Source organism: Oncorhynchus mykiss, chromosome 3 (genome assembly GCF_057628025.1).
Source record: "Oncorhynchus mykiss isolate SJ-2025 chromosome 3, ASM5762802v1, whole genome shotgun sequence".
NCBI lineage: Eukaryota > Metazoa > Chordata > Actinopteri > Salmoniformes > Salmonidae > Oncorhynchus > Oncorhynchus mykiss.
In genome coordinates, this window is record NC_143024.1 from 77963819 (window position 1) to 77988969 (window position 25151).

At 45.4% G+C, this 25151-nt stretch overlaps 1 protein-coding gene across 3 annotated transcripts in view; it reads left to right on the plus strand.

Moving 5' to 3' along the window:
* LOC110504495 (rho GTPase-activating protein 20) overlaps positions 1-25151 on the plus strand; it is a 56731-nt gene that overhangs the window by 20217 nt on the left and 11363 nt on the right. For 2 of the 3 annotated variants that reach the window (XM_036974984.2, XM_036974982.2), the window contains exons 2-12: positions 1643-1728; positions 8386-8556; positions 15062-15211; positions 15708-15749; positions 15899-15983; positions 16091-16168; positions 16324-16390; positions 16654-16851; positions 20925-21280; positions 24050-24159; positions 24330-24519. In XM_036974984.2, coding sequence (XP_036830879.2) covers positions 1643-1728; positions 8386-8556; positions 15062-15211; positions 15708-15749; positions 15899-15983; positions 16091-16168; positions 16324-16390; positions 16654-16851; positions 20925-21280; positions 24050-24159; positions 24330-24519 — 1533 coding nt within the window. The remainder of the gene's footprint in view (positions 1-1642; positions 1729-8385; positions 8557-15061; positions 15212-15707; positions 15750-15898; positions 15984-16090; positions 16169-16323; positions 16391-16653; positions 16852-20924; positions 21281-24049; positions 24160-24329; positions 24520-25151) is intronic. The other variant, XM_036974983.2, reaches the window with a different exon arrangement.

The following is a 25151-nucleotide window of genomic DNA, read 5'->3' on the forward strand; positions in this document are numbered from 1 at the left end:
CTTGGAGTCAACATGGGCCAGCGTCCCTGTGGAATGCTTTCGATTCCTTGGAGAGTCCATGCTCCAACGAACTGAGGCTGTTCTCAGGGCAAAAGTGGGTGCAACTCAATATTAGGAAGGAGTAAAAATTGTCTGTCCTTGGTTGCAACACTCACTACCGAGTTCCAAACTGCCTCTGGAAGCAACGTCAGCACAAGAACTGTTCGTCGGGAGCTAAGATCTAGTCTAAGATCACCATGCGCAATGCCAAGTGTCAGCTGGAGTGATGTAAAGCTCACCGCCATTGTACCCTGGATCAGTGGAAAACGTTCTCTGGAGTGATGAATCATGCATCACCATCTGGCAGTCCAATGGACGAATCTGGGTTTGGCGGATGCCAGGAGAACGCTACCTTCCCCGAATATGTAGTGCCAATTGTACCTTTTTGTGGAGAAGGAATAATGATCTGGGTCCCCTTAGTTCCAGTGAAGGGAAATTTTAACTCTACAGCATTCAACTACATTCTAGACGATTCTGTGCTTCCAACTTTGTGTCAAAAGTTTGGGGAAGGCCCTTTCTTGTTTCAGCATGACAATGCCCAGTGCAAAAAGCGAGGTACATAGAAATGGTTTGTTGAGATTGGCGTGGAAGAACTTGTCTGGCCTGCACAGAGCCCTGACCTCAACCCCATTGAACATGTTTGGGATGAATTCGAACACCGACAGAGAGCCAGGCCTAATCACCCAACGTCATTGCTCGACCTCACTAATGCTCCTGTGGCTAAATGGAAGCAAGTCCCCGCAGCAATGTTCCAACATCTAGCGAAAAGCCTTCCCAGAAGAGTGGAGGCTGTTTTTAGCAACAAATGGGGGGCCAACTCCAAATTAATGCCCATGATTTTGGAATGAGATGTTCAATGGGAAGGTGTCCACATACTTTTGTAGTGTACTGTATGTTACCCAAGACACTGGCAGAGACTGCTTCACAATTCACAAGTTTTTTTTCACATACATTTCTGTGGTGGCCTACTCAATTCCTGATTTTGTGAGAGAGATGATGATTTATCTAGAAACATCAACAGTACAGAGAGAGATGACAAACATTGTGCAACAAACCACAATCCTACTTCTTTCTTTCTTTCTTTCTTTCTTTCTTTCTTTCTTTCTTTCTTTCTTTCTTTCTTTCTTTCTTTCTTTCTTTCTTTCTTTCTTTCTTTCTTTCTTTCTTTCTTTCTTTCTTTCCCCACCCCTCCTTATCCCCCGCTAGACAGAGATGTGGTTTATGACTAGCAGGGTGTGTTCCGGTATGACCTCTGTAAGTATGACTACAGTAAATTAGGGCAAGGGGGATACCTAGTCAGTTGTACAACTGAATGCCTTCAACTGAAATGTGTCTTCTGCATTTAACCCAACCCCTCTGAATCAGAGAGGTGCGGGGGGCTGCCTTAATCGACATCCATGTCTTCGGCGCCCAGGGAACAGTGGGTTAACTGCCTTGCTCAAGGCAGGGCAGAACTTACAGGGCAGAACTTACAGTGGACTATATGAATAATGACTCACTAACTATGTGAAATATAGCCTATTCTGGACTCACTAACTATGTGAACTCTAGCCTATTCTGGAGTGAACACAGTATTCTCTCCCTCCCTCTTTTCTCTCCGCAGCAGATGAAGACCCTGGCCCACCGACGACAGTCCGCCCCCTCCCTGGTCATCAGCAAAGCTCTTACCAAATCACGAAGCATGTCCAGGTACAGTAACAGCTTGTCAGATACCTCTATTCAACTAACTGCTACCTATCACTACATGTAGTCTCTATAGACAGTGCCCATACATAGGGTCTGGAGTCAGACCAAATGGTCAGGAACAAAACCACTGTTCCAGATTCAGCTATATTGTTTGCTCTCAACTTTTGACTTAGAAAGGGAAAGTAGGTCTGGTATCCACTCTAGGGGATTTATTCTCTTTCTAGGGCATAGTGATATCATTTCCATCTTTCAGCACTGGCCTGACTTATGAGAAAGCACATTCCCTGCAGGCCAATGCAGAGGGAGAATTGCCTCTTTTTCACTATCCATCATTGTTAGTTCTGACAAGGGGATTCTAAAGTACAGCCATCAAAAGGTTTTTTAATATCTTTAGATTGAGGTGTGTGTGCTCACGTGTTTTTAATGTCTTTAGATTGAGGTGTGTGTGCTCACATGTTTTTAATGTCTTTAGATTGAGATGTGTGTGCTCACGTGTTTTTAATGTCTTTAGATTGAGGTATGTATGCTCACATGTTTTTAATGTCTTTAGATTGAGGTGTGTGTGCTCACATGTTTTTAATGTCTTTAGATTGAGGTGTGTGTGCTCACATGTTTTTAATGTCTTTAGATTGAGGTATGTGTGCTCACATGTTTTTAATGTCTTTAGATTGAGGTGTGTGTGCTCACATGTTTTTAATATCTTTAGATTGAGGTGTGTGTGCTCACATGTTTTTAATATCTTTAGATTGAGGTGTGTGTGCTCACTTGTTTTTAATATCTTTAGATTGAAGTGTGTGTGCGCACGTGTGAGTCTCTGTGTTCATAAATTTGATTTATCAATAGAGAACAGCATGTGTCACGCTGAACACCCCACAAATCATTTACAGTAGTTCCCCAGGAGACTTGAATTATTACAGCACTGCTAGGAAAATGTTTACACGTCAAACAAACACATTTGTCCAGTGTTAGACAAGCTAGAGAAACCTTGTTCTGCTGTTGTTTGACATGTTTATGTGTGTTCTAGTGCTGACTGCTTACCCAGTGATTTTAGGCTGAGTTGGAGCATATTAAGTGTGAAACTGGACCACTAAGGAGTGTTGAGCTGAACATTTTTGACGCTTTAATGGGTCATTGCCCTCTTGGATGGAGGTACTGTGTGTCTGCCATAGAGTGAGTGTGTGTGTGTGTGAATGAGTGTGAATGAGTGTGTGTTAGCAAGTGTGTGCCCAGAGTTGCTGTGTGTCCTTTCGCTCTTTCCTTTCGCTTAGGCCCGTATGTCACCCCCCCCCCCCCGTCACCTCATCTAAAAGTCTCCTCATCCTGCTCCAGCTTTACGACTCCAGGGCTAAAGTCAGTCCCCACTGAGGAACAATATAATACAGGACACACTTCCACAGAGCACCCCGGCCTGCAGCAGTGAAATAGATATGGGAGGAGGGGGATACTAGAAACTAAACATAGTTTTAACAATATTCAAGACCCTGTTTTCCATGGCCACCAGGCATCATGTGTCATGCAGGAGATTTCCTGTTATGGAGAGTTTTATAACACAGAGCTTCACTTCTCTTATTATTTCTAATAGCCTGGAGCCCTCTCTACTACCTTCTACCACTGGCGTTATATGACAGTTACTGTATATACGGTACATTGACCATGGTCATTGTCCACACTAGAACTTATGTAGGTACAGAACATGGCTTCTTGTCCTTCCCTACGTTAAAACATCACTCTCAACAACCATACCACCCTACAGCACTCCTTCTACCCTATTTATGAAAGACAAAGTGTGTTGGCATTGCTTTCCAAGAACCATGAAGTGAGTTTTTGGAAAGAACACACTGGTGGTATTGTTATAAGACCCCCATCTCTCCTGCTACAGGGGTCAACTCCATCTCCCCCGCTACATTGGTCCACTCTATCTCCCCTGCTACATTGGTCCACTCCATTTCCCCTGCTACATTGGTCCACTCCATCTCCCATACTTCAGGGGTCCACTCCATCTCCCCTGCTACAGGGGTCCACTCCATCTCCCATACTTCAGGGGTCCACTCCATCTCCCATACTTCAGGGGTCCACTCCATCTCCCCTACTACAGGGGTCCACTCCATCTCCCATACTTCAGGGGTCCACTCCATCTCGTCTGATACAGGGGTCCACTGCATCTCGCCAGCTACAGGGGTCCACTCCATCTCCCCTGCTACATTGGTCCACTTCATCTCCCCTGCTACATTGGTCCACTCCATCTCCCATACTTCAGGGGTCCACTCCATCTCCCCTGCTACAGGGGTCCACTCCATCTCCCCTACTACAGGGGTCCACTCCATCTCCCCTACTACAGGGGTCCGCTCCATCTCCCATACTTCAGGGGTCCACTCCATCTCCCCTACTACAGGGGTCCACTCCATCTCCCATACTTCAGGGGTCCACTCCATCTCCCCTACTACAGGAGTCCACTCCATCTCCGCTACTACAGGGGTCCACTCCATCTCCCCTACTACAGGGGTCCACTCCATCTCCCATACTTCAGGGGTCCACTCCATCTCCCATACTACAGGGGTCCACTCCATCTCCCCTACTACAGGGGTCCACTCCATCTCCCATACTTCAGGGGTCCACTCCATCTCCCATACTTCAGGGGTCCACTCCATCTCCCATACTTCAGGGGTCCACTCCATCTCGTCTGATTCAGGGGTCCACTGCATCTCGCCAGCTACAGGGGTCCACTCCATCTCCCATACTTCAGGGGTCCACTCCATCTCCCATACTACAGGGGTCCACTCCATCTCCCATACTTCAGGGGTCCACTCCATCTCCCCTACTACAGGGGTCCACTCCATCTCCCCTACTACAGGGGTCCACTCCATCTCCCCTACTACAGGGGTCCACTCCATCTCCCATACTTCAGGGGTCCACTCCATCTCCCATACTTCAGGGGTCCACTCCATCTTCCATACTTCAGGGGTCCACTCCATCTCCCCTACTACAGGGGTCCACTCCATCTCCCCTACTACAGGGGTCCACTCCATCTCCCATACTTCAGGGGTCCACTCCATCTCCCATACTTCAGGGGTCCACTCAATCTCCCATACTACAGGGGTCCACTCCATCTCCCATACTTCAGGAGTCCACTCCATCTCCCATACTTCAGGGGTCCACTCCATCTCCCATACTTCAGGGGTCCACTCCATCTCCCCTACTACAGGGGTCCACTCCATCTCCCCTACTACAGGGGTCCACTCCATCTCCCATACTTCAAGGGTCCACTCCATCTCCCATACTTCAGGGGTCCACTCCATCTCCCCTACTACAGGGGTCCACTCCATCTCACTGGATACACTGGATGACTCATGTTAGATAAGGGAACAGATTGTGAATAGAAGAGGTGTGCAGGGGTGGGTGTGTGAGTGTGTATATTTGAGAAAGCTTGGGTGGATGGGAAAAGAGATAAAGTGAGTGTAGTTCTCTTGGTCAGCTAAAGTTTGGATTATAAATCCAATTGTCAGTTGTGACATCTTCATTCAAGACGTAACCATGGTATATTGGCAGCAGTGTATTGGTGCAGTGTGCACTTTGGCTTAGGTCTCTCACCATGGTTGACAAGATGGCTAACACAAACACACATGCATGTATACACACACACTGCACCGTTAATCACAGCACTTCACAGAGTGTCAGTGGTGTTGGTCTGGACAGTGTTTGTCTGGAGGAGAACTAAAGCTAATGCTAACCCTTTTCACACACACACACACACACACACACACACTCACACACACACGATAAACACGCAAAACACACACACACCGCTAGGTCCAAACACACTGTTTGACAAACCCGGTCAAAGTTCAAAAGTTACATACAGTAAGCCAATGAGATTTACATAAAGTTTTCCCCTCCTGTTTCTAACCAAGGGGTCTTGTTAAACCACAATTTATTTACTTTTCCCTCGGATTGTCATCATAAACTGCTAAACCTTTTGTGCACCTCTGAGAAGTCAAGTGCACTACTTAGGTCTAGACAGGTGCAGACAAATTGATGATAAATTAGCCTCGACAATAAATTTGCTCAAATTCTCAGGAGAGCTGTTGGCCATTCATTGTTGGAGAAAACACTAACAGAATTCAACCAGAGCAAAGCAAAAGGACAGTGTCCTATAAGGATGTGTAATGTGTCTGTCTGGGGGATACAGAGCAGGAGGGTCACAGGGCTTAGAGAACATACGTAGTGTGGAGATGAGGTAGGGTTTGTGTGTGTGTGGCATCTGAGGGACAGCTGTTCATCCAGCTGCTGTCCTCTAGGGGGTCTCTTCTTACAGATGTTCTCGTCCACACTGGGGGGGGGGGGGGGGGGGTTACAACACACACATCTGGACCAGGGTGACCTCATCTCCTGGCTGCAGCCCCCGGTAACCTTGACACTCCCCACCTCCTTGTGTGTGTGTGTATGTGTCAGAGAGAGTGAGAGAGGGAGAGCGAGAGGGAGGGAGGGAGGGAGAGAGAGAGAGAGAGAGAGATAGAGAGTACATCAAGAAAAGCCAGTGTGACCATGATCAGGATAAGAGGGCGGTGTTATTCGTTAGGCGTTCTGATTGGCTAGTCAGCCTGAAATAGTGTTGACTGGCTCATCAATATTCACCATTCTCTCCCTAAATGCATGCTGGGTTGTGCTGTGTTGTCACTAGTTACCACAACCACAAAGTCAAAATTGTCTCTGTCATAAAAATGTATGAAAACAAAAATTTGCTTTATGGTCTTCATTTAAGGTTAGGGTTAGGCATACGATTACTAGGTTAGGTTTAAAATCAGATTTTAAGAAGAACAATTGTAGAAATAGGCGGGGTTGAGCCATTATTAAGATCCTATAAGGATGTGTAATGTGTCTGTCTGGGGGATACAGAGCAGGAGGGTCACAGGGCTTAGAGAACATACGTAGTGTGGAGATGAGGTAGGGTTTGTGTGTGTGTGTGTGTGGCATCTGAGGGACAGCTGCTGTCCTATGGGGGGTCTCTTCTTACAGATGTTCTCATCCACACGGGGGGGGGGGGGGGGTTACAACACACACATCTGGACCAGGGTGACCTCATCTCCTGGCTGCAGCCCCCGGTAACCTTGACACACCCCACCTCCTTGTTTGTGTGTGTCAGAGAGAGCAAGAGAGGGAGAGATAGAGATATAGGTAGAGAGAGAGAGTCTAGGTACGGGGTACATCAAGGAAAGCCAATGTGACCATAATCGGGATAAGAGGGTGGCATTCTGATTGGCTACTAGGTCTAATATAGTGATGGCAGGCTCATCAATATTCACAATTCTCTCCCTAAAGGTATGCTGGGACATTAGTATGCTGTGTTGTGCTGTTGTCTCACAGGGTTGGGCTTAGAGGCCTTACCCCACAGGAGCCCCCCGAGAATAAACAACCCTTTTCTGAAAAGTCAACATCTCGCTCCACAGGACTGTTCCCCAACAAAAATGGCCGTGTATGTGGTGTGTATGCAAATTACCTCTTTGTCCAATTTATCAACATTATATTACACACAATGGTGTTGTTAGCCAATCATCCATCAGCTTCAATGGAACAGGAGCTCAGATGCCAATAAACCATTCAGGGGAAGGGATGTGGGTTGAATATGGAAGTTTGGTGTCTGTATAGAAGGAGAGAGAGATATTATGTGAATCTGTTCTGTGTGTGTGTGGACTCTATGACTTAGGCACTTCCTTGACATATTATGTATTAAGAAAAGCGGTTAGAGAAGGATGGTGTGATATGGTTTTATAATCACCCTGAGAGTCGTTGAAGCTTGTTCTAAGTGGTCTTCTGTTATGGTGTTAGTTAGGGTTATATTTCAGAATTTTTAGGGGTCCAGGGGTAAGAACCTCACCCAACCTCACCCTAGTTTTGAATCATGGTTTCGGCCTTTAATACTCATCCAGAAGCAATGAATCAATAGGAAACTGAAGACCTTAGTCTGTGGTTCTCTTTCACTCACTCTTTTTGGAATAGGAAGCGTTTTAAAAACATAGAAAGACCAAGGCACGTCGGAGTCACTCTGTCTTTCATTAGGTAATTACAATATATAACTGATTAATTACACAAGTCAATGACAAAAGAGATCTGTAAAATGAGTGTGCAGGGATATTTGATGCCAAGCTTTTGGTTCTTCCCAGTGTTAGGAAGAAACTGTTTGAAGGGAGTTCTCTGGGGTTGGTGGTTAGGAATATTTGTGTGTGCACCCGTGTGTGTACAGGGCCATTATCTCTCGAATGTGAGCTGAGAATCCGATCTTACTGCCTGCTGTAAACAGGAAAGGACAGAGCCCTGCAACTATTTCCGTTGTTCCTGGAAAAAGGCCAACTTGTTCCATCTGCTGTACTTGCCCCTGGCAGATATTGACATCATTCAGAAAGACGTATCTTTCCCTAGAACCTGATACAGAGGTTATATCTGTGTGCTTCTGTGTGTCTTTGCATGTGTAATTGTATGACCAAAATTGGGAGCACAGGGTTCATCCATAAACTCAACCCAGGGGACCCACACCTCCTCTCATTCTTACCACAAACAGTTATCCTCCTGACCCATTGGCCCATTGGGAGCCAACGTGAAATGACCCCTCTACTGTCTGATGACCTGGTTATTCTAACAGTGTGTGATGTGTGTGTGTGTTGACAGGGAGAACTGCCTGTCCCCAGTCAGCCCAGAGAAGTGTCCCCTGGTGCAGGCGTTCCTCTCTCCATGGAGGGTGTTCCTGGCCCATGCCCACACCCAGCTGCAGACCGGTTTACAGACACAGGAGAGACACCTCTTCCTCTTCACTGACACACTCCTTATCGCCAAGGCCAAGTGAGTCTCTCTCTGTGTGTGTGTGTGTGTGTGTGTGTGTGTGTGTGTGTGTGTGTGAGTGTGTGTGTGAGTGTGTGTGTGAGTGAGTGTGAGTGTGAGTGTGAGTGTGAGTGTGAGTGTGAGTGTGTGAGTGAGTGAGTGTGTGAGTGTGTGAGTGTGTGAGTGAGTGAGTGAGTGAGTGAGTGAGTGGGGCGCTAAAAACAGCATTCCATCTCTTTTCTCTCCAGCAAGTCTAAAAACACCCGTTCCAGGTCTGTGAAACATATCCCTCTCTTATCCCATCTTCCCTCTACTCCATCCCTCCATCGCTCCTATCCAGCCTATAATTACCTCTCAGCCAATCAAATCCATCTGATCCATCCCAGATCAAAGACCACCGAGGGGCTCCCCACCCACAACACAACCTTCAGGCAACGATCAGGGTGTTGAACCAACGTTGCTGAGATGTTGTGTCAGCAGAACTGGGCCTCTCTCTCCAACCTATATTCAACATCACCTGCCCCTGGGTGGAGCTGACCCATACAGTGGAGACAGCTATAATTACATTATGGGTGAAAAATAGTAGGCTAGGAAGTTAGGAAGGAGTACGTGTGTGTATCGGAGGTGTGCACATGTGTACAGTATATAGGTTTATTTATGTGTTATGTGTCTTGTGGCAGAACAGGGGGTTTGATCTAGACGTTTACACAAATCAGACACGGACTAGTGTTATACCTCAGTTTCAAGGGTGTTTTTTTTAAACCAATAAAGAAAAGGACCAGTTCGAGACCTGACACATCCAGCAGAGGGAGCCACTGCCCCGTGATGTAAACTCCATCTGTCACCAGGCCTCGTCTGCACCAGCATCGGTACCTGGAAATTGGGCCTCACGAGAACCGAATGGGAGCACAGGGCTTCCTTCAAGCGCCTGAAGCCGCTTTGGCCTCATCTGACCACTTCACTGTTTTCGGGAGGCAGGCCCTGGTCAGATCGGTAAGGGTAGAGGTTATAGCCGCAAAGTTGGACTTGACCTGTGTCTTGGTGCGGGGAACGGGCTAGTCACAAACCACCTGGACCTTCCTCTCCTGGAGCTTGACGTTCCCACATCCAATCAAATACCCCAGGTACTCCACCTCCTCGAACACCAGCTTGCATTTCTTGGGATTCGCTGTCAACCTGGCTTGTCTGAGCGTGTCCAGTAACGCCTGGAGGCGCATCAGGTGCTCTTCCCAGCCTTGGCTGTGGATGATGATGTCATCCAAATAGACTGCTGCATAATGTTGGTGTGGTTGGCGGTCTCGGTCCATCAGGTGCTGGAACATGGGTGGGGCTCCATGGAGACCGAACGGGAGGACCCGGTATGGGTATAAGGCGTCCGGTGTCAAGAATGCCATCTTCTTCCGGTAGGAGGTTGCCAAGGGTACCAGCCAATATCCCTTGGTCAGCTCCAGGGTCCTGAAGGCCTTTCCCAACCGGTTGATGAGCTCGTCCAACCTCGGCATGGGGTAGTCGTCAAACAAAGTAATTACGGTTTGAGCACCAACACAATGGGGCTGCACCATGCACTGTGGGACTCCTCGATGACTCTCATCCTCAGCATAGCCTCCACCTCCTGCTTCACAGCCTTCCTTCGTGCCTCTGGGATCCTGTATGGCCTCTTTTGTACGGTTTATCCAGGCTGGGTGAGGACGTGGTGTTGAATGAGGGTCGTTCGTCCTGGCTTCTCGGAAAACACGTTGGTGTTCCGATCGATGATGTCACGTTCATCGTAACGAGGAGAAAAAGGCGCAGCATGATAAGAATACATTCTTCTTTATTTAGACGAAGAACACTAAACAAACTAGCTAAACAACAAAACAACCGTGAAGCTATAAGACACGAGTGCTGACAGGCAACTATACATAGACAATAACCCACAAAACCAAAATGGAAAATTGCAACCTAAATAGGATCCCCAATCAGAGACAACGATAAACAGCTGCCTCTGATTGGGAACCAATTCAGGCCACCATAGACCTACATTTACCTAGACAAACAAAAACCCCATAGATATACAAAAAACCATAGACAAGACAAAAACACACATACCACCCTCGTCACACCCTGACCTAACCAAAATAATAAAGAAAACTAAGATAACTAAGGTCAAGGCGTGACAGATGAGCTCCTGGATCGCTTGCTTCTGGGCCAGTTTGAGGTCCTCATTGCTCAGGACCAGTTGATATCCCGGGTTTTGTCCACAACACTGCCAAGGCTGTCCTTACGTGCCACCTCTTCAATTGATTCACGTGGTAAATCTGATTGGGTTTCCGTCTCCCCGGCTGCCGTACGCAGTAATTAATGGGTCCCAGCTTCTCTTTCACCTCGTATGGCCAGTGCCGTATTGTACGGAACTTACTTTCTGTGGTGGGGATTAAAATGAGCACCTTGTCACCCACATGGAACTCTCGGGGCTGGGTACCCCGGCTTGGGCGCACTGGGCCTTCTCCATATGTTCCCTTACCAATGGCCATATGGCTGTTATCCACTCCCTCATCATCTATACGTGTTCCACCACACTGCGTAAGTAGGTTGGCTGGGCTTCCCACACCTCCTTGCCAAGATATAGTAGGCTGCATGGTCTCCTCCCATAGAGGAGTTCAAAGGGGGAAAACTCAGTGGAGGCTTGGGGCACTTCTCGGATCGAGAACATTAGGTGGGGTAGTAGCTGGTCCCAGTTCTTCCTGTCCCGCTCAATGACCTTCCGCAACATTTGTTTGAGCGTCTTATTTAACCCCTTGATGAGCCCATCCGTCTCCGGATGAAAGACGGAGTTCCGGATCTGCTTTATCCATAAGAGAGCACACAAATCTTTAATTAGTCGGGACATGAACTCGGTACCTTGGTCAGTCAGGATCTTGTTCGGGATGCCCACCCGGCTGAAGAGGTGGAACAGCTCCCGGCGATTCCCTTGGAGACTGCCGCCTTAGGGGAATGGCCTCGGGATATTGGGTCGCATAATCTACTATCACCAGGATGAACAGGTGTCCTCAAGCCATTTTTTCCAGGGGCCCACTATGTCCATGGCGATGCGTTCAAATGGCACTCCGATGATCGGTAGGGGAACCAATGGGTTCCGGAAGTGTGCTTTTGGGGTGGTGATTTGACACTCCAGGCAGCTGCAGCAATAGTCTTCCATGGCCCACCTCATCCCTGGCTATTGTTCAGGCAAATGAGAAATAAGTGCACTCAGGATATCCGGAAGGCCAAAGTTAGTTACTTTAAGGAGCAGTTCCTTCTCTGTGGGTCTAACCCCAAGAAGTTCTGGAAAACAGTTAAAGACCTGGAGAATAAACCCTGCTCCTCACAGCTGCCCATGTTCCTTAATGTTGATGATGTGGTTGTTACTGAAAGAAGCACATAGCTGCTCTGTAATCACCTCATCAAAAGTCAGGATTCCTATTTGACTCAGCCATGCCTCCCTGTCCGTCCAACATTTCCTCATCCCTCACCCCTTCTAATGCGACTATCCCCGATGCTTCTCCCTCTTTTCCCCCTGCCTCTCTACAAAGTTTCTCACTGCAAGCAGTCACTGAGTCTGAGGTAATAAACGAGCTACGTAAACTTGACCCCAAAACTAGACCCTTTCTTCTTTAAGGTTGCTGCTCCTATCATCGCTAAGCCTATCTCCAACCTTTTTAACCTGTCTCACCTGTCTGGGGAGGTTCCCATTGCTTGGAAGGCAGCCACAGTTCATCCTTTATTTAAAGGGGGAGATCAAACTGATCTGAACTGTTTTAGGCCTATTTCTATTTTGCCTTGTTTATCAAAAGTGTTGGAAAAACCTGTCAATAATCAACTCACTGGCTTTCTTGATGTCTATAGTATTCGCTCTGGTATGCAATCTGGTTTCAGCTCAGGTTATGGATGTGTCACTGCAACCTTTAAAAGTCCTCAATGATATCACCATTGCCCTTGATTCTAAGCAAGACAGTGTTGCTATTTTTATATACTTGGCCAAAGCTTTTGATACACTAGACCATTCCATTCTTGTGGGAGTACTGGTGTCTCTGAGGGGTTTTTGGCCTGGTTTGCTAACTACCTCTCTCAAAGAGTTCAGTGTATAAAGTCAGAAAATCTGCTGTCTCAGCCACTGCCTGTCACCAAGGGAGTACCCCAAGGATCAATCCTAGGCCCCACGCTCTTCTCAATTTACATCAACAACATAGCTCAGGCAGTAGGAAGCTCTCTCATCCATTTATATGCTGATGATACAGTCTTATACTCAGCTGGCCCCTCCCCGGATTTTGTGTGAAATGCTCTACAACAAAGCTTTCTTAGTGTCCAACAAACTTTCTCTACCCATATCCTTGTTCTGAACATCACCAAAACAAAGGTCATGTGGTTTGGTAAGAAGAATGCCCCTCTTCCCACAGGTGTTATTACTACCTCTGAGGGTTTAGGCTTATACAAGTACTTGGGAGTATGGCTAGACGGTGCACTGTCCTTCTCTTAGCACATATCAATGCTGCAGGCTAAAGTTAAATCTAGACTTGGTTTCCTCTATCTTAATCGCTCCTCTTTCACCCCAGCTGCCAAACTAACCCTGATTCAGATGACCATCCTACCCATGCTAGATTACAGAGACATAATTTATAGATCGGCAGGTAAGGGTGCTTTCGAGCGGCTAGATGTTCTTTACAATTCAGACATCAGATTTGTCACCAATGCCCCTTATAGGACACATCACTGCACTCTATACTCCTCTGTAAACTTCCCCTATCTGAGATATCTACTGCAACCCTCATCCTCCACATACAACACCCGTTCTGCCAGTCACATTCTGTTAAAGGTCCCCAAAGTACACACACATCCCTGGGTCACTCCTCTTTTCAGTTCACTGTAGCTAGCGACTGGAACGAGCTGCAACAAACACTCAAACTGGACAGTTTTATCTCAATCTCTTCATTCAAAGACTCAATCATGGACACTCTTACTGACAGTTGTGGCTGCTTTGTGTGATGTATTGTTGTCTCTACCTTCTTGCCCTTTGTGCTGTTGTCTGTGCCCAATAATATTTGTACCATGTTTTGTGCTGCTACCTTGTTGTGTTGCTACCATGTTGTTGTTATGTTATGTTGTGTTGCTACCATGCTGTGTTGTCATGTGTTGCTGCCTTGCTATGTTGTTGTCTTAGGTCTCTGTTTATTTAGTGTTGTGTTGTCTCTCTTGTCATGATGTGTGTTTTGTCCTATATTCATATTGGATTTATTTTTTTATTTTTATCCCAGGCCCACGTCTCAGCAGGAGGCCTTTTTTCCTTTTGGTAAGCCGTCATTGTAAATAAGAATTTGTTCTTAACTGACTTGCCTAGTTAAATAAAGGTTAAATAAATACATTTAAAATCCTGGCCAGTGGAACCGTGCGGCGATCCGTTCCCAGGTTTTCTCCATTCCCAGGTGGGCCCCCAACAAATAAGTGTGGACCAGCTGAAGAACAGTTCCGACGTACTGGCGGGTCAGCAACAACACTTTGTGAAGTTCCCCCTGTTCGTGCAACACCTGATACAACAGCTGGCCATCCACCACTATCACCTCGGCCGCGGCGGCTTTCAAGTTTGGATCCTCCCACTGGGTGGTCCCAAACTGTACCCTCAGGGGTCTCAGGGCAGGTATCTCTGCGGGTCCCTCGAAATTGAGGAGGGGGGCATGGGTTCCTCCTCCGGTTGTTCACCAGGTGAGGTTGGTTCCGGCGCCCCCTCGGATCCCCGACTCCTGGTCCGAAGACCCGGGGCTGGCAACCACTTGCTTCGGGGTCGCACAGGTGGCAGTCCGACGGCACTCTCGTCGGTCGCCGGCTTGTACTCTTTTTCCAAGCTCGTGCCTCCACAGTTCTGTGAACAGAGGACAATCTCGTCCCACAAGGAGGGGTACTGGACAATTCAGGTACGGCACCTACCACCATCTGGCAGCTCCCTTGTGGCATCACGATGGTGGCCTGCCCGGTCGAATACCGCTTGGTGTTGCCGTGGACACAGGAGACGGACATCTCCTCACCATGGTTGGTAGGATGGGCCAGCAGGCGCGCTTGTACGAGCGTTACCACACTCCAGGAATTGAACAGAGCGTGGGTGTCGTGACTGTTGACTTTCCCCGGGACCATGGGTGCTGGTGGTTTCGCTGTGGGCCCAACAGGATGTGACGTGGTTTACTGCATGGCCCGTCCCGTCTCCGGGGCACGCTGATGACTACAACTACTCGCGACCCTGGCAATTCGAGAGTGGAAAGCTGTCATCAAGTTAAAGGGTGGTTACTTTGAAGAATCTCAAATGTTTGGGGTACTACATGATTCCATAAGTGTTATTTCATAGTTTTGATGTCTTCACCATTATTCAACAATGTAGAAAATATATATATAATGTAGGAATGTTGAGAATTCGACCATGGATATTAATTAATGTACTTTATGTGCCCAGAGATATGTGATTCAGTGTGTGTGTGTGTGCGAGTATATTAAACTGTTTGTGACCCTCTTGTGTTTCCTGCAGGTCATCCACACACTTCAAGCTGAAGGCTCAGGTGCGTATGTGTGAGATGTGGACAGCAGGCTGTATGGAGGAAGTGTGTGAAGGCACCACCAGTCCAGAAAGGAGCTTCGTCATGGGCTGGCCCACTTTCAACTGTGTCGCCACATTCAGGTACACGCACGCACGCACGCACGCACGCACGCACGCATACACACACACACACACACACACATGCACACACACACACACACACACACACACACACCTATGTATGAAAGAAGACTGGTTAGTGTATTATTACTGTATACTCTGTACTTATAGTGAGAAAGTCCCTTTAATAAATCCTAATTGAGTATGCACAGCACAGTACAGTACAGGACTTGTTATACTGTGTCTCAGAACAAGGAACAACCACTAGAACAGTAAATTCTTAACCCTCCACCACACCACAACCTGGGTCATATTCCTAATCGTAATCCCCCTTACTCTGACCACAGAGAGCCAGGGATTGCAAAATATCACACACACACACTATATGCCTTGACACCAGGAATTCATAGGAACTATGCAGTTTTACAGGGACACATTATGTAAGAGAAGATGAGAAAAATAAGATGGTTATCCAACTTAATTTCCCCTTCTTATTTTCGGTCTCCTCTGTCTGCAGTTCTGTGGAGCACAAGGAGAAGTGGCTTTCTCTCATCAAAAGGTAACCAAAATTGACGGGAGACGATATTTTTCATAACTTACTCTGACAGTAATATTCTATGGCCTGACTTCAGTATAGAATAGACTAGAAGTATGGCTTGTGTGAAATAAAGTGTTATTTTCTCATTCTGACTTCCTTCATTCCTCCAGTCGAATAAATGAAGAGAAAGAGAAGGATGACCCCAAGACCATTCCTTTGAAAATATTTGCAAAGGACATTGGGAATTGTGCTTATGTAAGTTTACGAATGCGGTGGTGCAGGTCTGTGTGTGTGGGGGGGTTCTTTCTTGGTTGTGTGTGTGCTTGTGTTAATTTATTTAATGTTTTTGTGCTTTTCCCCAGGCTAAGACTCTAGCTGTCAGTAATTCCGACAGCACCACTGATGTAATCCGAATGGCACTACAGCTGTTTGGCATTTCGGTAAGTGTGTGCGCTTGTTTCTGAGTGTGTGTGCTTGTGTGTGTGAGTGGGTATGTTTTGGAAGTGTGTTCTTTGGTGCCATTCTTTCTATCTCTCTCTCTCTCTTTCGCTCTCTCTCTCTCGCTCTCTCTCTCTTTCGCTCTCTCTCTCTCTAGGGCTGTGTGAAAGACCACCAGTTGTGGATGAGCTCCTATAAGGATGACTCCCCCTATCCTCTGATTGGTGAGTTTACCTCCATTACCCAACCCTACTCATCCCTTTTACACCCAGCATACACCTTAATTAGTGGTCAGGGGCAACTTCTACCTACTCCAACTCTTTACTCCGCGGTCAAAAGTTGCTCTGCTTTGGTATTCTTCCTCCCGTTAACGACGAGGTAGATAAAAGACTAGCTGAATACTGTAAACCTGGTCTGGTCACATCTCAGGACAGACTCACGTCCCCTGACGTCTAACCTCCTGACCCTCTCCTCTCTAACCCTTCAGGGCACGAGTTTCCCTTCAGTATCAAGATGAGTCACATTCGTAATGCGGGAGCAGGAGGAGATGGAGGGAAGGATGCGATTCCTCCTCCGGAGGAGGACCAGGGGACGATGCTGCTGGACCAGTGTCTCCCTCCAGACACCCAGTGCCAGTTCATCCTCAAGCCCAGCCGGGTGGACCTCAGACAGGCTCCGCTCATAGGTATGAGACCCCTTACCGACAGTGAACGGATTAACAGAAAAAAAGGGTTATGTTTCCTTCAAAAATGTGTCGCATCCCTTTTTTGCACTTGTTTACTTCATACCTCCTTCTTTTCCCTCATACGTCTTTCTCTCTGAAAGTACGGAATGAGAGAGAGACAGAGAGAGAGAGAGAGAGAGAACATAGAGAGAGTGTGCGTGAGAATGTGTTCCAAGATGCTCATTGAGGACGCTCCACTGAATCACCCACAAGATCCTCAGATTCCTCTCTATCCCCGTCAAGTTCTGACATAAGCCTCCATTTAACCACACCGTCCAATATTCGCTACACCAGCCTAATTATTTCCATCTAACAAGTGTTTTACAAACATGGCGAAGGGTGTCACTGATGGATTTGTGTATCAACTCTGCTATGACACCAAATATTTTTACCCATCCATCCAGAAAATGAAAGGTTTTTATTGGCTAGGAGAGAAATATGGCATCTGTTTTGCAACAAACCCAAATGGATCCATTAAAATCCATAAAAGGATCAAAACATTGCCCATACAACCAACCCTCTCTCTCTTTCTCTCCCCCTCGTTCCCTCTCTTTTAAATATTCCCCCTCTCCAAGATTTCTCACACTGGTATATAGTGATGCGTGATTTACAACTTTATAAACATTTAACGATGCTTGGGCTCGTTTAAGAATGTTGGAGCGGCTCTATAACAATGTTGTTTTGATTTGGATTCCAAAATGTAACTGAGTGTAAAGCTGGAGTGGAGTGTTAAAGTCAGATTTGAACGTGCAGGGTCCTGGGCAGCTAGGGGTGTGCCACTAATGTGGAAGGGCCTTTTTGTCACGTATTATCAAGGTGGGTGGAATCAGGCGCAGAGAGCAGGTTTCAGTGATTCGACAGTTTATTCTCCAGCGCACAAAAACACGGTCAACCCAACATACAGGGTGAAACAATCCCGCACAAAACAAGGGCGGGACAACCTACTACATATAAGGACGTTAATTAAACTAAAATACACACAGGTGAACCTAATAAGACAAAACCAACAGACAAACGAAAAAGGGATCGGTGGTGGCTAGTAGGACGGTGACGACGACCGCCGAGCACCGCCCGAACAGGCAGGAGAGCCAACTTCGGCGGAAGTCGTGACACTTTTATTGTCCACACCCCACCCTTATAAACACAGTATAAACTGTGCTTCACACACATTTAATGTTTTTATCCAGAAAGTCCAAGTAGACAGACAAAAAGGTACCCACACACGCAACGTAACTAAAATAAACACACAGACAGAGAGCTCATAGTCTGTCAAACATACAGTACCAGTCAAAAGTATGGACACACCTACTCATTCATGGGTTTTTACTATTTTATACATTGTAGAATAACAGTGATGACATCAAAACTATGAAATAACACATATGGAATCATGTAGTAACCAAAAAAGTGTTCAACAAATCAAAATATATTTTATATTTGAGATTCTTCAAAGTAGCCACCCTTTGCCTTGATGACAGCTTTGCACACTCTTGGCATTCTCTCAACCAGCTTCATAAGGTAGTCCTGGAATGCATTTCAATGAACAAGTGCTCAAATAACCAAAGAGAAACAATAGTCCATCATTACTTTAAGACATGAGAATAAGTTCATTAGAGTTACCAGCCTCAGCAATTGCAGCCCAAATAAATGCTTCACAGAGTTCAAGTAACAGACACATCTCAACATCAATTGTTCAGAGGAGACTGCGTGAATCAGGCCTTCATGGACAAATTGCTGCAAAGAAACCACTACTGAAGGACACAAATAATAATAAGAGACTTGCTTGGGCCAAGAAACACGAGCAATGGACATTATTTTGATTTGTTGAACACTTTTTTGGTTACTATATGTGTTATTTCATAGTTTTGATGACTTCAATATTACTCTGCAATGTAGAAAATAGTAACTATAAAGAAAAACCCTTGAATGAGTAGGTGTGTCCAAACTTTTGACTGGGACTGTACATAGACACACGGTATGTAACATACAGTGGCAAGAAAAAGTATGTGAACCCTTTGGAAATACATGGATTTCTGCATAAACTGGTCATAAAATTTGATCTGACCTTCATCTAGGTCACAACATTAGACAAACACAGTCTGCTTAAACTAGTAACACACAAACAATTATACATTTTCATGTATTTATTGAACACACTGTGTAAACATTCACAGTGCAGGGTGGGAAAAGTATGTGAACCCTTGGATTTAATAACTGGTTGACCCTTCTTTGGCAACAATAACCTCAACCAAACGTTTTCTGTAGTTGTGGGTCAGACCTGCACAACGGTCAAGAGGAATTTTGGACCATTCCTCTTTACAAAACTGTTTCAGTTCAGCAATATTCTTGGGATGTCTGGTGTAAACTGTTCTCTTGAGGTCATGTCACAGCATCTCAATCGGGTTGAGGTCAGGACTCTGACTGGGCCACTCCAGAAGGTGTATTTTCTTCTGTTGAAGCCATTCTGTTGTTGATTTACTTCTGTGTTTTGGGTCGTTGTCCTGTTGCATCATCCAACTTCTGTTGAGCTTCAATTCGTGGACAAATTGCATTCTCCTGCAAAATGTCTTGATAAACTTGGGAATTCATTTTTCTGTCGAAGATAGAAAGCTGTCCAGGCCTAGAGGCAGCAAAGCCGCCCCAAACCATGATGCTCCGTCTACCGTACTTTACAGTTGGGATGAGGTTTTGATGTTGGTGTGCTATGCCTTTTTTTCTACATTGTTCCTTCCAAACAACTCAACTGGAGTTTCATCTGTCCACATAATATTTTGCCAGTAGTACTGTGGAACATCCAGGTGCACTTTTGCAAACTTCAGACGTGCAGCAATGTTTTTTTTGGACAGCAGGGGCTTCTTCCGTGGTGTCCTCCCATGAACACCATTTTTGTTTAGTGTTTTACATATCGTAGACTGATGTTAGCATGTTCCAGAGATTTCTGTAAGTCTTTAGCTGACACTCTAGGATTCTTCTTAACCTCATTGAGCATTCTGCATTCTGCGCTGTGCTCGTGCAGTCATCTTTGCAGGACTGTCACTCCTAGGGATAGTAGCAACAGTGCTGAACTTTCTCAATTTATAGACAATTTGTCTTACCATGGACTGATGAACATCAAGGCTTTTAGAGATACTTTTGTAACCCTTTCCAGCTTTATGCAAGTCTTCTGAGGTCTTCTGAGATCTCTTTTGTTTGAGGCATGGATCACATCAGGCAATGCTTCTTGTGAATAGCAAACTGAAATTTTGTGAGTGTTTTTTATAGGGCATGGCAGCTGTAACCAATTTTTCCAATCTCGTCTCATTGATTGGACTCCATGTTAGCTGAGTCCTGACTCCAATCCTGACTCCAATTCATTAGCCTAGGGGTTCACATACTTTGTCCGACCTACACCGTGAATATTTAAGTTATGTATTCAATATAGACAAGAAAAATACAATAATTTTTGTGTTATTAGTTTAAGAACACAATGTTTGTCTATTGAAGTGACTTAGATGAAGATCAGATCAAGTTTGATGACCAATTTATGCAGAAATCCAAATAATTCCAAAGGGTTCACAATACTTATTTCATACTTTTTTACATTTTTTTTTTCCTTTGGAAATAATTCCAAAGGACTCACAGCTACTTAACATGATATACCAAGTCTCAGAAATATGGTTTCACTAAGCACACACAAACACTTTTTCTTTCTCTGTCTCTCTCTAGCTCTCTCTCTCTCTCCAGACAGACTGCCCCATCTCCACCCCATTAGACTCAGACCCCTCTCTAGTCACGTCTCTTTCTGAATCAATGCCTCTTTCTCTCTCTCTCTCTCTATCTCTCACACACTACCATTCTCTCTCTTTTTCCCTTCCTCTGCTCTCTCCAAACACCATTAAGTCTTCATCTCTCTCCCCCTCTCTCTCCCTCTCGTTGTGTCTTATTGAGCAGTAGGCCCTACTTCATAATAGAATAATGTCTTTAATGTTGGACTAACCCCCCCCCCCCCCCCCCCCCCCCCCCCCCCCCCCCTCTCCCTCTCTCTCTCCCTATAGAGCCAGGTCAGAAGTCTGTTAAGAGGAAGAGGTTGTTGATAAACTGGGCCTTCTGGAGGGGGTCCGGTAGCCAACTGGACGGTGTCCCCCTGTCCCCCACCTCCCTGTCCCCCACCCCGGGACGCCTGTTCGGACGGTCTCTCAGTTCCGTCTGCCGCCCTGACCACACCCTGCCCAAACCTGTCATGGACATGCTGGTGTTTCTGTACCAGGAGGGTCCCTACACCAGGGGTATATTCCGTCGCTCTGCAGGGGCCAAAGCCTGCAGAGAGCTGAGAGACAGACTGGACAATGGGACAGAGGACACACACACACTCACACATGAGTCTGTGTTCGTCACCGCCGCAGTCTTCAAGGTAGGACAGAATGCAAGCAAGCACACACACACACACCAGGGTCCTTTTGTATTAATCAGAGTTTAAAGGGTTTAGCCAGGCTTGTCAGATCAGATAAAATGGGACATGAGAGAGAGGAGGTTTGAAGGATCTGTTTCATCCTGCTTCAACACATTAGAATAATTCACAGCACAGAGCTAACACAGCTGTAGACACACATATTCACCCCCATGTCCAGTGTGTGTGTGTGTGTGTGTGTGTGTGTGTGTGTGTGTGTGTGTGTGTGAAATCATAGAAAGTCTTAGACAGACAGAAAGTAGTGAAGTGATTGGAGTGGAAGACAAAGCTTAGGTAGAAAAACACACTCAATTCAAAGCACATGTTGGGAGGCTTTACTGGAAACCTGTAGCTGTATTTAATCAGACAGAACAGGACACACACACACACACACACACACACAGAACACATTCTGCTGTTCAGTTAGGCATATTACTATATTACTATACCCAATCCTAGCCAACAAACTGAAAACAACTGAGCTGACAAACAAACAATGTTGAGTGTAAAAGGATAGATTGCTTCAGTAAAACACGTGGCTGTGCCATCTCTCAACTACTCTAAAATATTACTGCATAATAGTTGAGTTGCACAGATTCTTTCATAGCATTCTGTTCTACTTTATGTGCCATATTATCAGGATTCATATAATCTCTACAGAAAAGAAGCATACAGTTGAAGTCAGAAGTTTACATACACCTTAGGCCAATACATTTAAACTCAGTTCTTCACAATTCCTGACATTTAATCCTAGTAAAAATGACCTGTCTTAGGTCAGTTAGATCACCACTTTATTTTAAGAATGTGAAATGTCAGAATAATAGTAGAGAGAATGATTTATTTCAGCTTTTATTTCTTTCATCACATTCCCAGTGGGTCAGAAGTTTACATACACTCAAATAATATTTGATTGGCATTGCCTTTAAATTGTTTAACTTGGGTCAAACATTTCGGGTAGCCTTCCACAAGCTTACCACAATAAGCTGGGTGAATTTTGGCCCATTCCTCCTGACAGAGCTGGTGTAACTGAGACAGGTTTGTAGGCCTTCTTGCTCACACACACTTTTTCAGTTCTGCCTACACATTTTCTATAGGATTGAGGTTAGGGCTTTGTGATGGCCACTCCAATACCTTGACTTTGTTGTCCTTAAGCCATTTTGCCACAACTTTGGAAGTATGCTTGAGGTCATTGTCCATTTGGAAGACCCATTTGTGACCAAGCTTTAACTTCCTAACTGATGTCTTGAGATGTTGCTTCAATATATTCACATACGTTTTTAACCTGTCTACGATACTGGTTCCCAATTGGGAATCAACCCTCCCACGTTCAGCTGAAACGGTGGCGCATGGAACGCAAAAATATTCTTAAAAATATTTAACCTCCACACATTAACAAGTCCAATAGCTCAAATGAAAGATAAACATCTTGTTCATCTAGCCAGCAAGTCAGATTTCTAAAATGTTTTACGGCGAAAACATAGCACATATATATGTAAAACCACCACCAGACACAGCTCATTTCAATAGCCAAAACATGCAATCAACAAACGCAGGATTAAAAAATAAATCGCTCACTAACCTTTTGAAAATCTTCATCAGATGACAGTAATATGACATATTACACAGTACATATTTTTTTTTTTCAATAATATGCCATTTATATCCATAAATGTCCATTTACAGTGAGTTCACCTTCAGAAATTACTCAAAAATGCCCGCAGGAAATCTATGTAGCGCGGCAAGATAACGTAAATAGACATCATAAACTTTGACTAAATATACATGTTCTACATATAGTTAGAAAGATACACTGCTTCTTTATGCAACCGCTGTGTTAGATTTATTTTTAACGTTACAGAAATCGCACACTATTCCATATGCTGAGACAGCGCTCAGTTCCAAGCTACATTTCCACGTAATGTTGGAGTCAACAGAAACACAGATTTAAGCATAAATATTCCCTTACCTTCGATGGTCTTCGTTCAGAATGTTCTGGAAGGCTTCATACTTACCCAATACATCGTTTGGTTTCAAGTCTTGCGTCTTTGTATTAGCTACTGCTAATAACATCAGCTGAAATGCACCCAAAACGTCCTCTGGTCCGGATAAGTTGCGCATCAAAACTTCAAAATTACACATTATATGTCGACTAAACAGGTCAAACTAAGTGCAGAAGCAAGCTTTATGATGTTTTAGACGTGCAAAACAAACTTCAATTCAATCGGCCATCGTCTGCCCTTCTCTTGAGTGCTGGAAACAAAGGAATGGCTGGGACCAATTCGCGCCCATACGCACAGCCTATTCTCTCGTGGCACGCACTAATTTCACTCCCATAGGGTCAATTCTCGCGGGATTTGAACGGTTTGAAGCTCTAATGAAAGAGGACATCTAGCGGAAGAGATAGAAAGTGTCCCCAGAATCATAGCTGGTTGGGAAGGGTGGGGGCCATGACGTCAAAGTTGCTCCAACTTTCATGGCCACAAAAACTAGTTTGGAAGAATGCCTGCCCTGTGAGTTCTGCTATACTTACAGACATAATTCCAACGGTTTTAGAATCTTTAGAGTGTTTTCTATCCAATAATAATTTTTATTTGCATATATTAGCAATTTTTGACAGATTTTTTTTCCAGTTTACTAGGGGTACCCAATCTCTCCAAAGGGGGCGTATGTCTGCCATATCCTTAACAGGTGTTCTAACCTAAATTGTGTCCCTGTGGTTGTGTCCCCCAACAGGACTTCCTGCGGAACGTTCCAGGCAGTCTGCTTTGTGTGGATCTGTATGAGCAGTGGATTGGAGTGATGGAGAGAGAGGAGGAAGAGGAGAAATGGATAGCCATCCATAGGTACTGACACTCCCCGTAACGCACCTTCACAAACACATAGGAAAAACAAAGATCACCCTCATCATTCTCTGCCCACTATTTAAATCTTTGTCTGACACATCCAGTCTTACCAGATGTTGTCAATGTTGTGTTTTCATCACTGATTTTTTTGTCATCGTCCCCCACCTCAGGTTAGTCCATCTTCTGCCCAGTGAAAACCTGTTGCTTCTCAGACACGTGGTTGCCGTGCTCCACTGTATCCAAGGAAATGCAGAAGACAACCAGATGAATGCCTTCAATCTGTCTGTGTGCATCGCTCCCAGCATGCTGTGGACACCAGCCCCCTGTAGCCCACGGGGAGAGGGGGAGGCCACCAAGAAGGTGAGAATGGACCCAAACCTCAAACTTTTTTGTAGATTTCCCTCTCTGCTAAAAAACCTTTTCATTTATTTGATTTACTTTCATGTCTTATCAATCACATAATTCTACCACACAGTGTATGTGTGTTACTACATCATACTCTTGCCTATATTAAGTATTAATGTCAATGGGAAATTTGGGTGAGAGTGAGTTGTTCACGTGTACTTCCAGTTACATTTCCAGTTAAGAACAAGGGTCCCATACATATGTCCATACATACATACATACATACATACATTGCACCTCTGCTGTTTTCAACCAAGATCTCAGCGATCACTGCCTCATTGCCTGCATCCGTAATGGGTCAGTGGTCAAACGACCTGCACTCATCACTGTCAAACGCTCCCTGAAACACTTCAGCAAGCAGGCCTTTCTAATCGACCTGCCCCGGGTATCCTGTAAGGATATTGACCTGTTTTTTTTTAAATGCCTTCCTCACCATCTTAAATAAGCATGCCCCATTCAAGAAATTTAGAACCAGGAACAGATATAGCCCTTGGTTCTCTCCAGACCTGACTGCCCTTAACCAACACAAAAACATAATGTGGTGTTCTGCATTAGCATCGAACAGCCCCCGTGTTGTGCAACTTTCA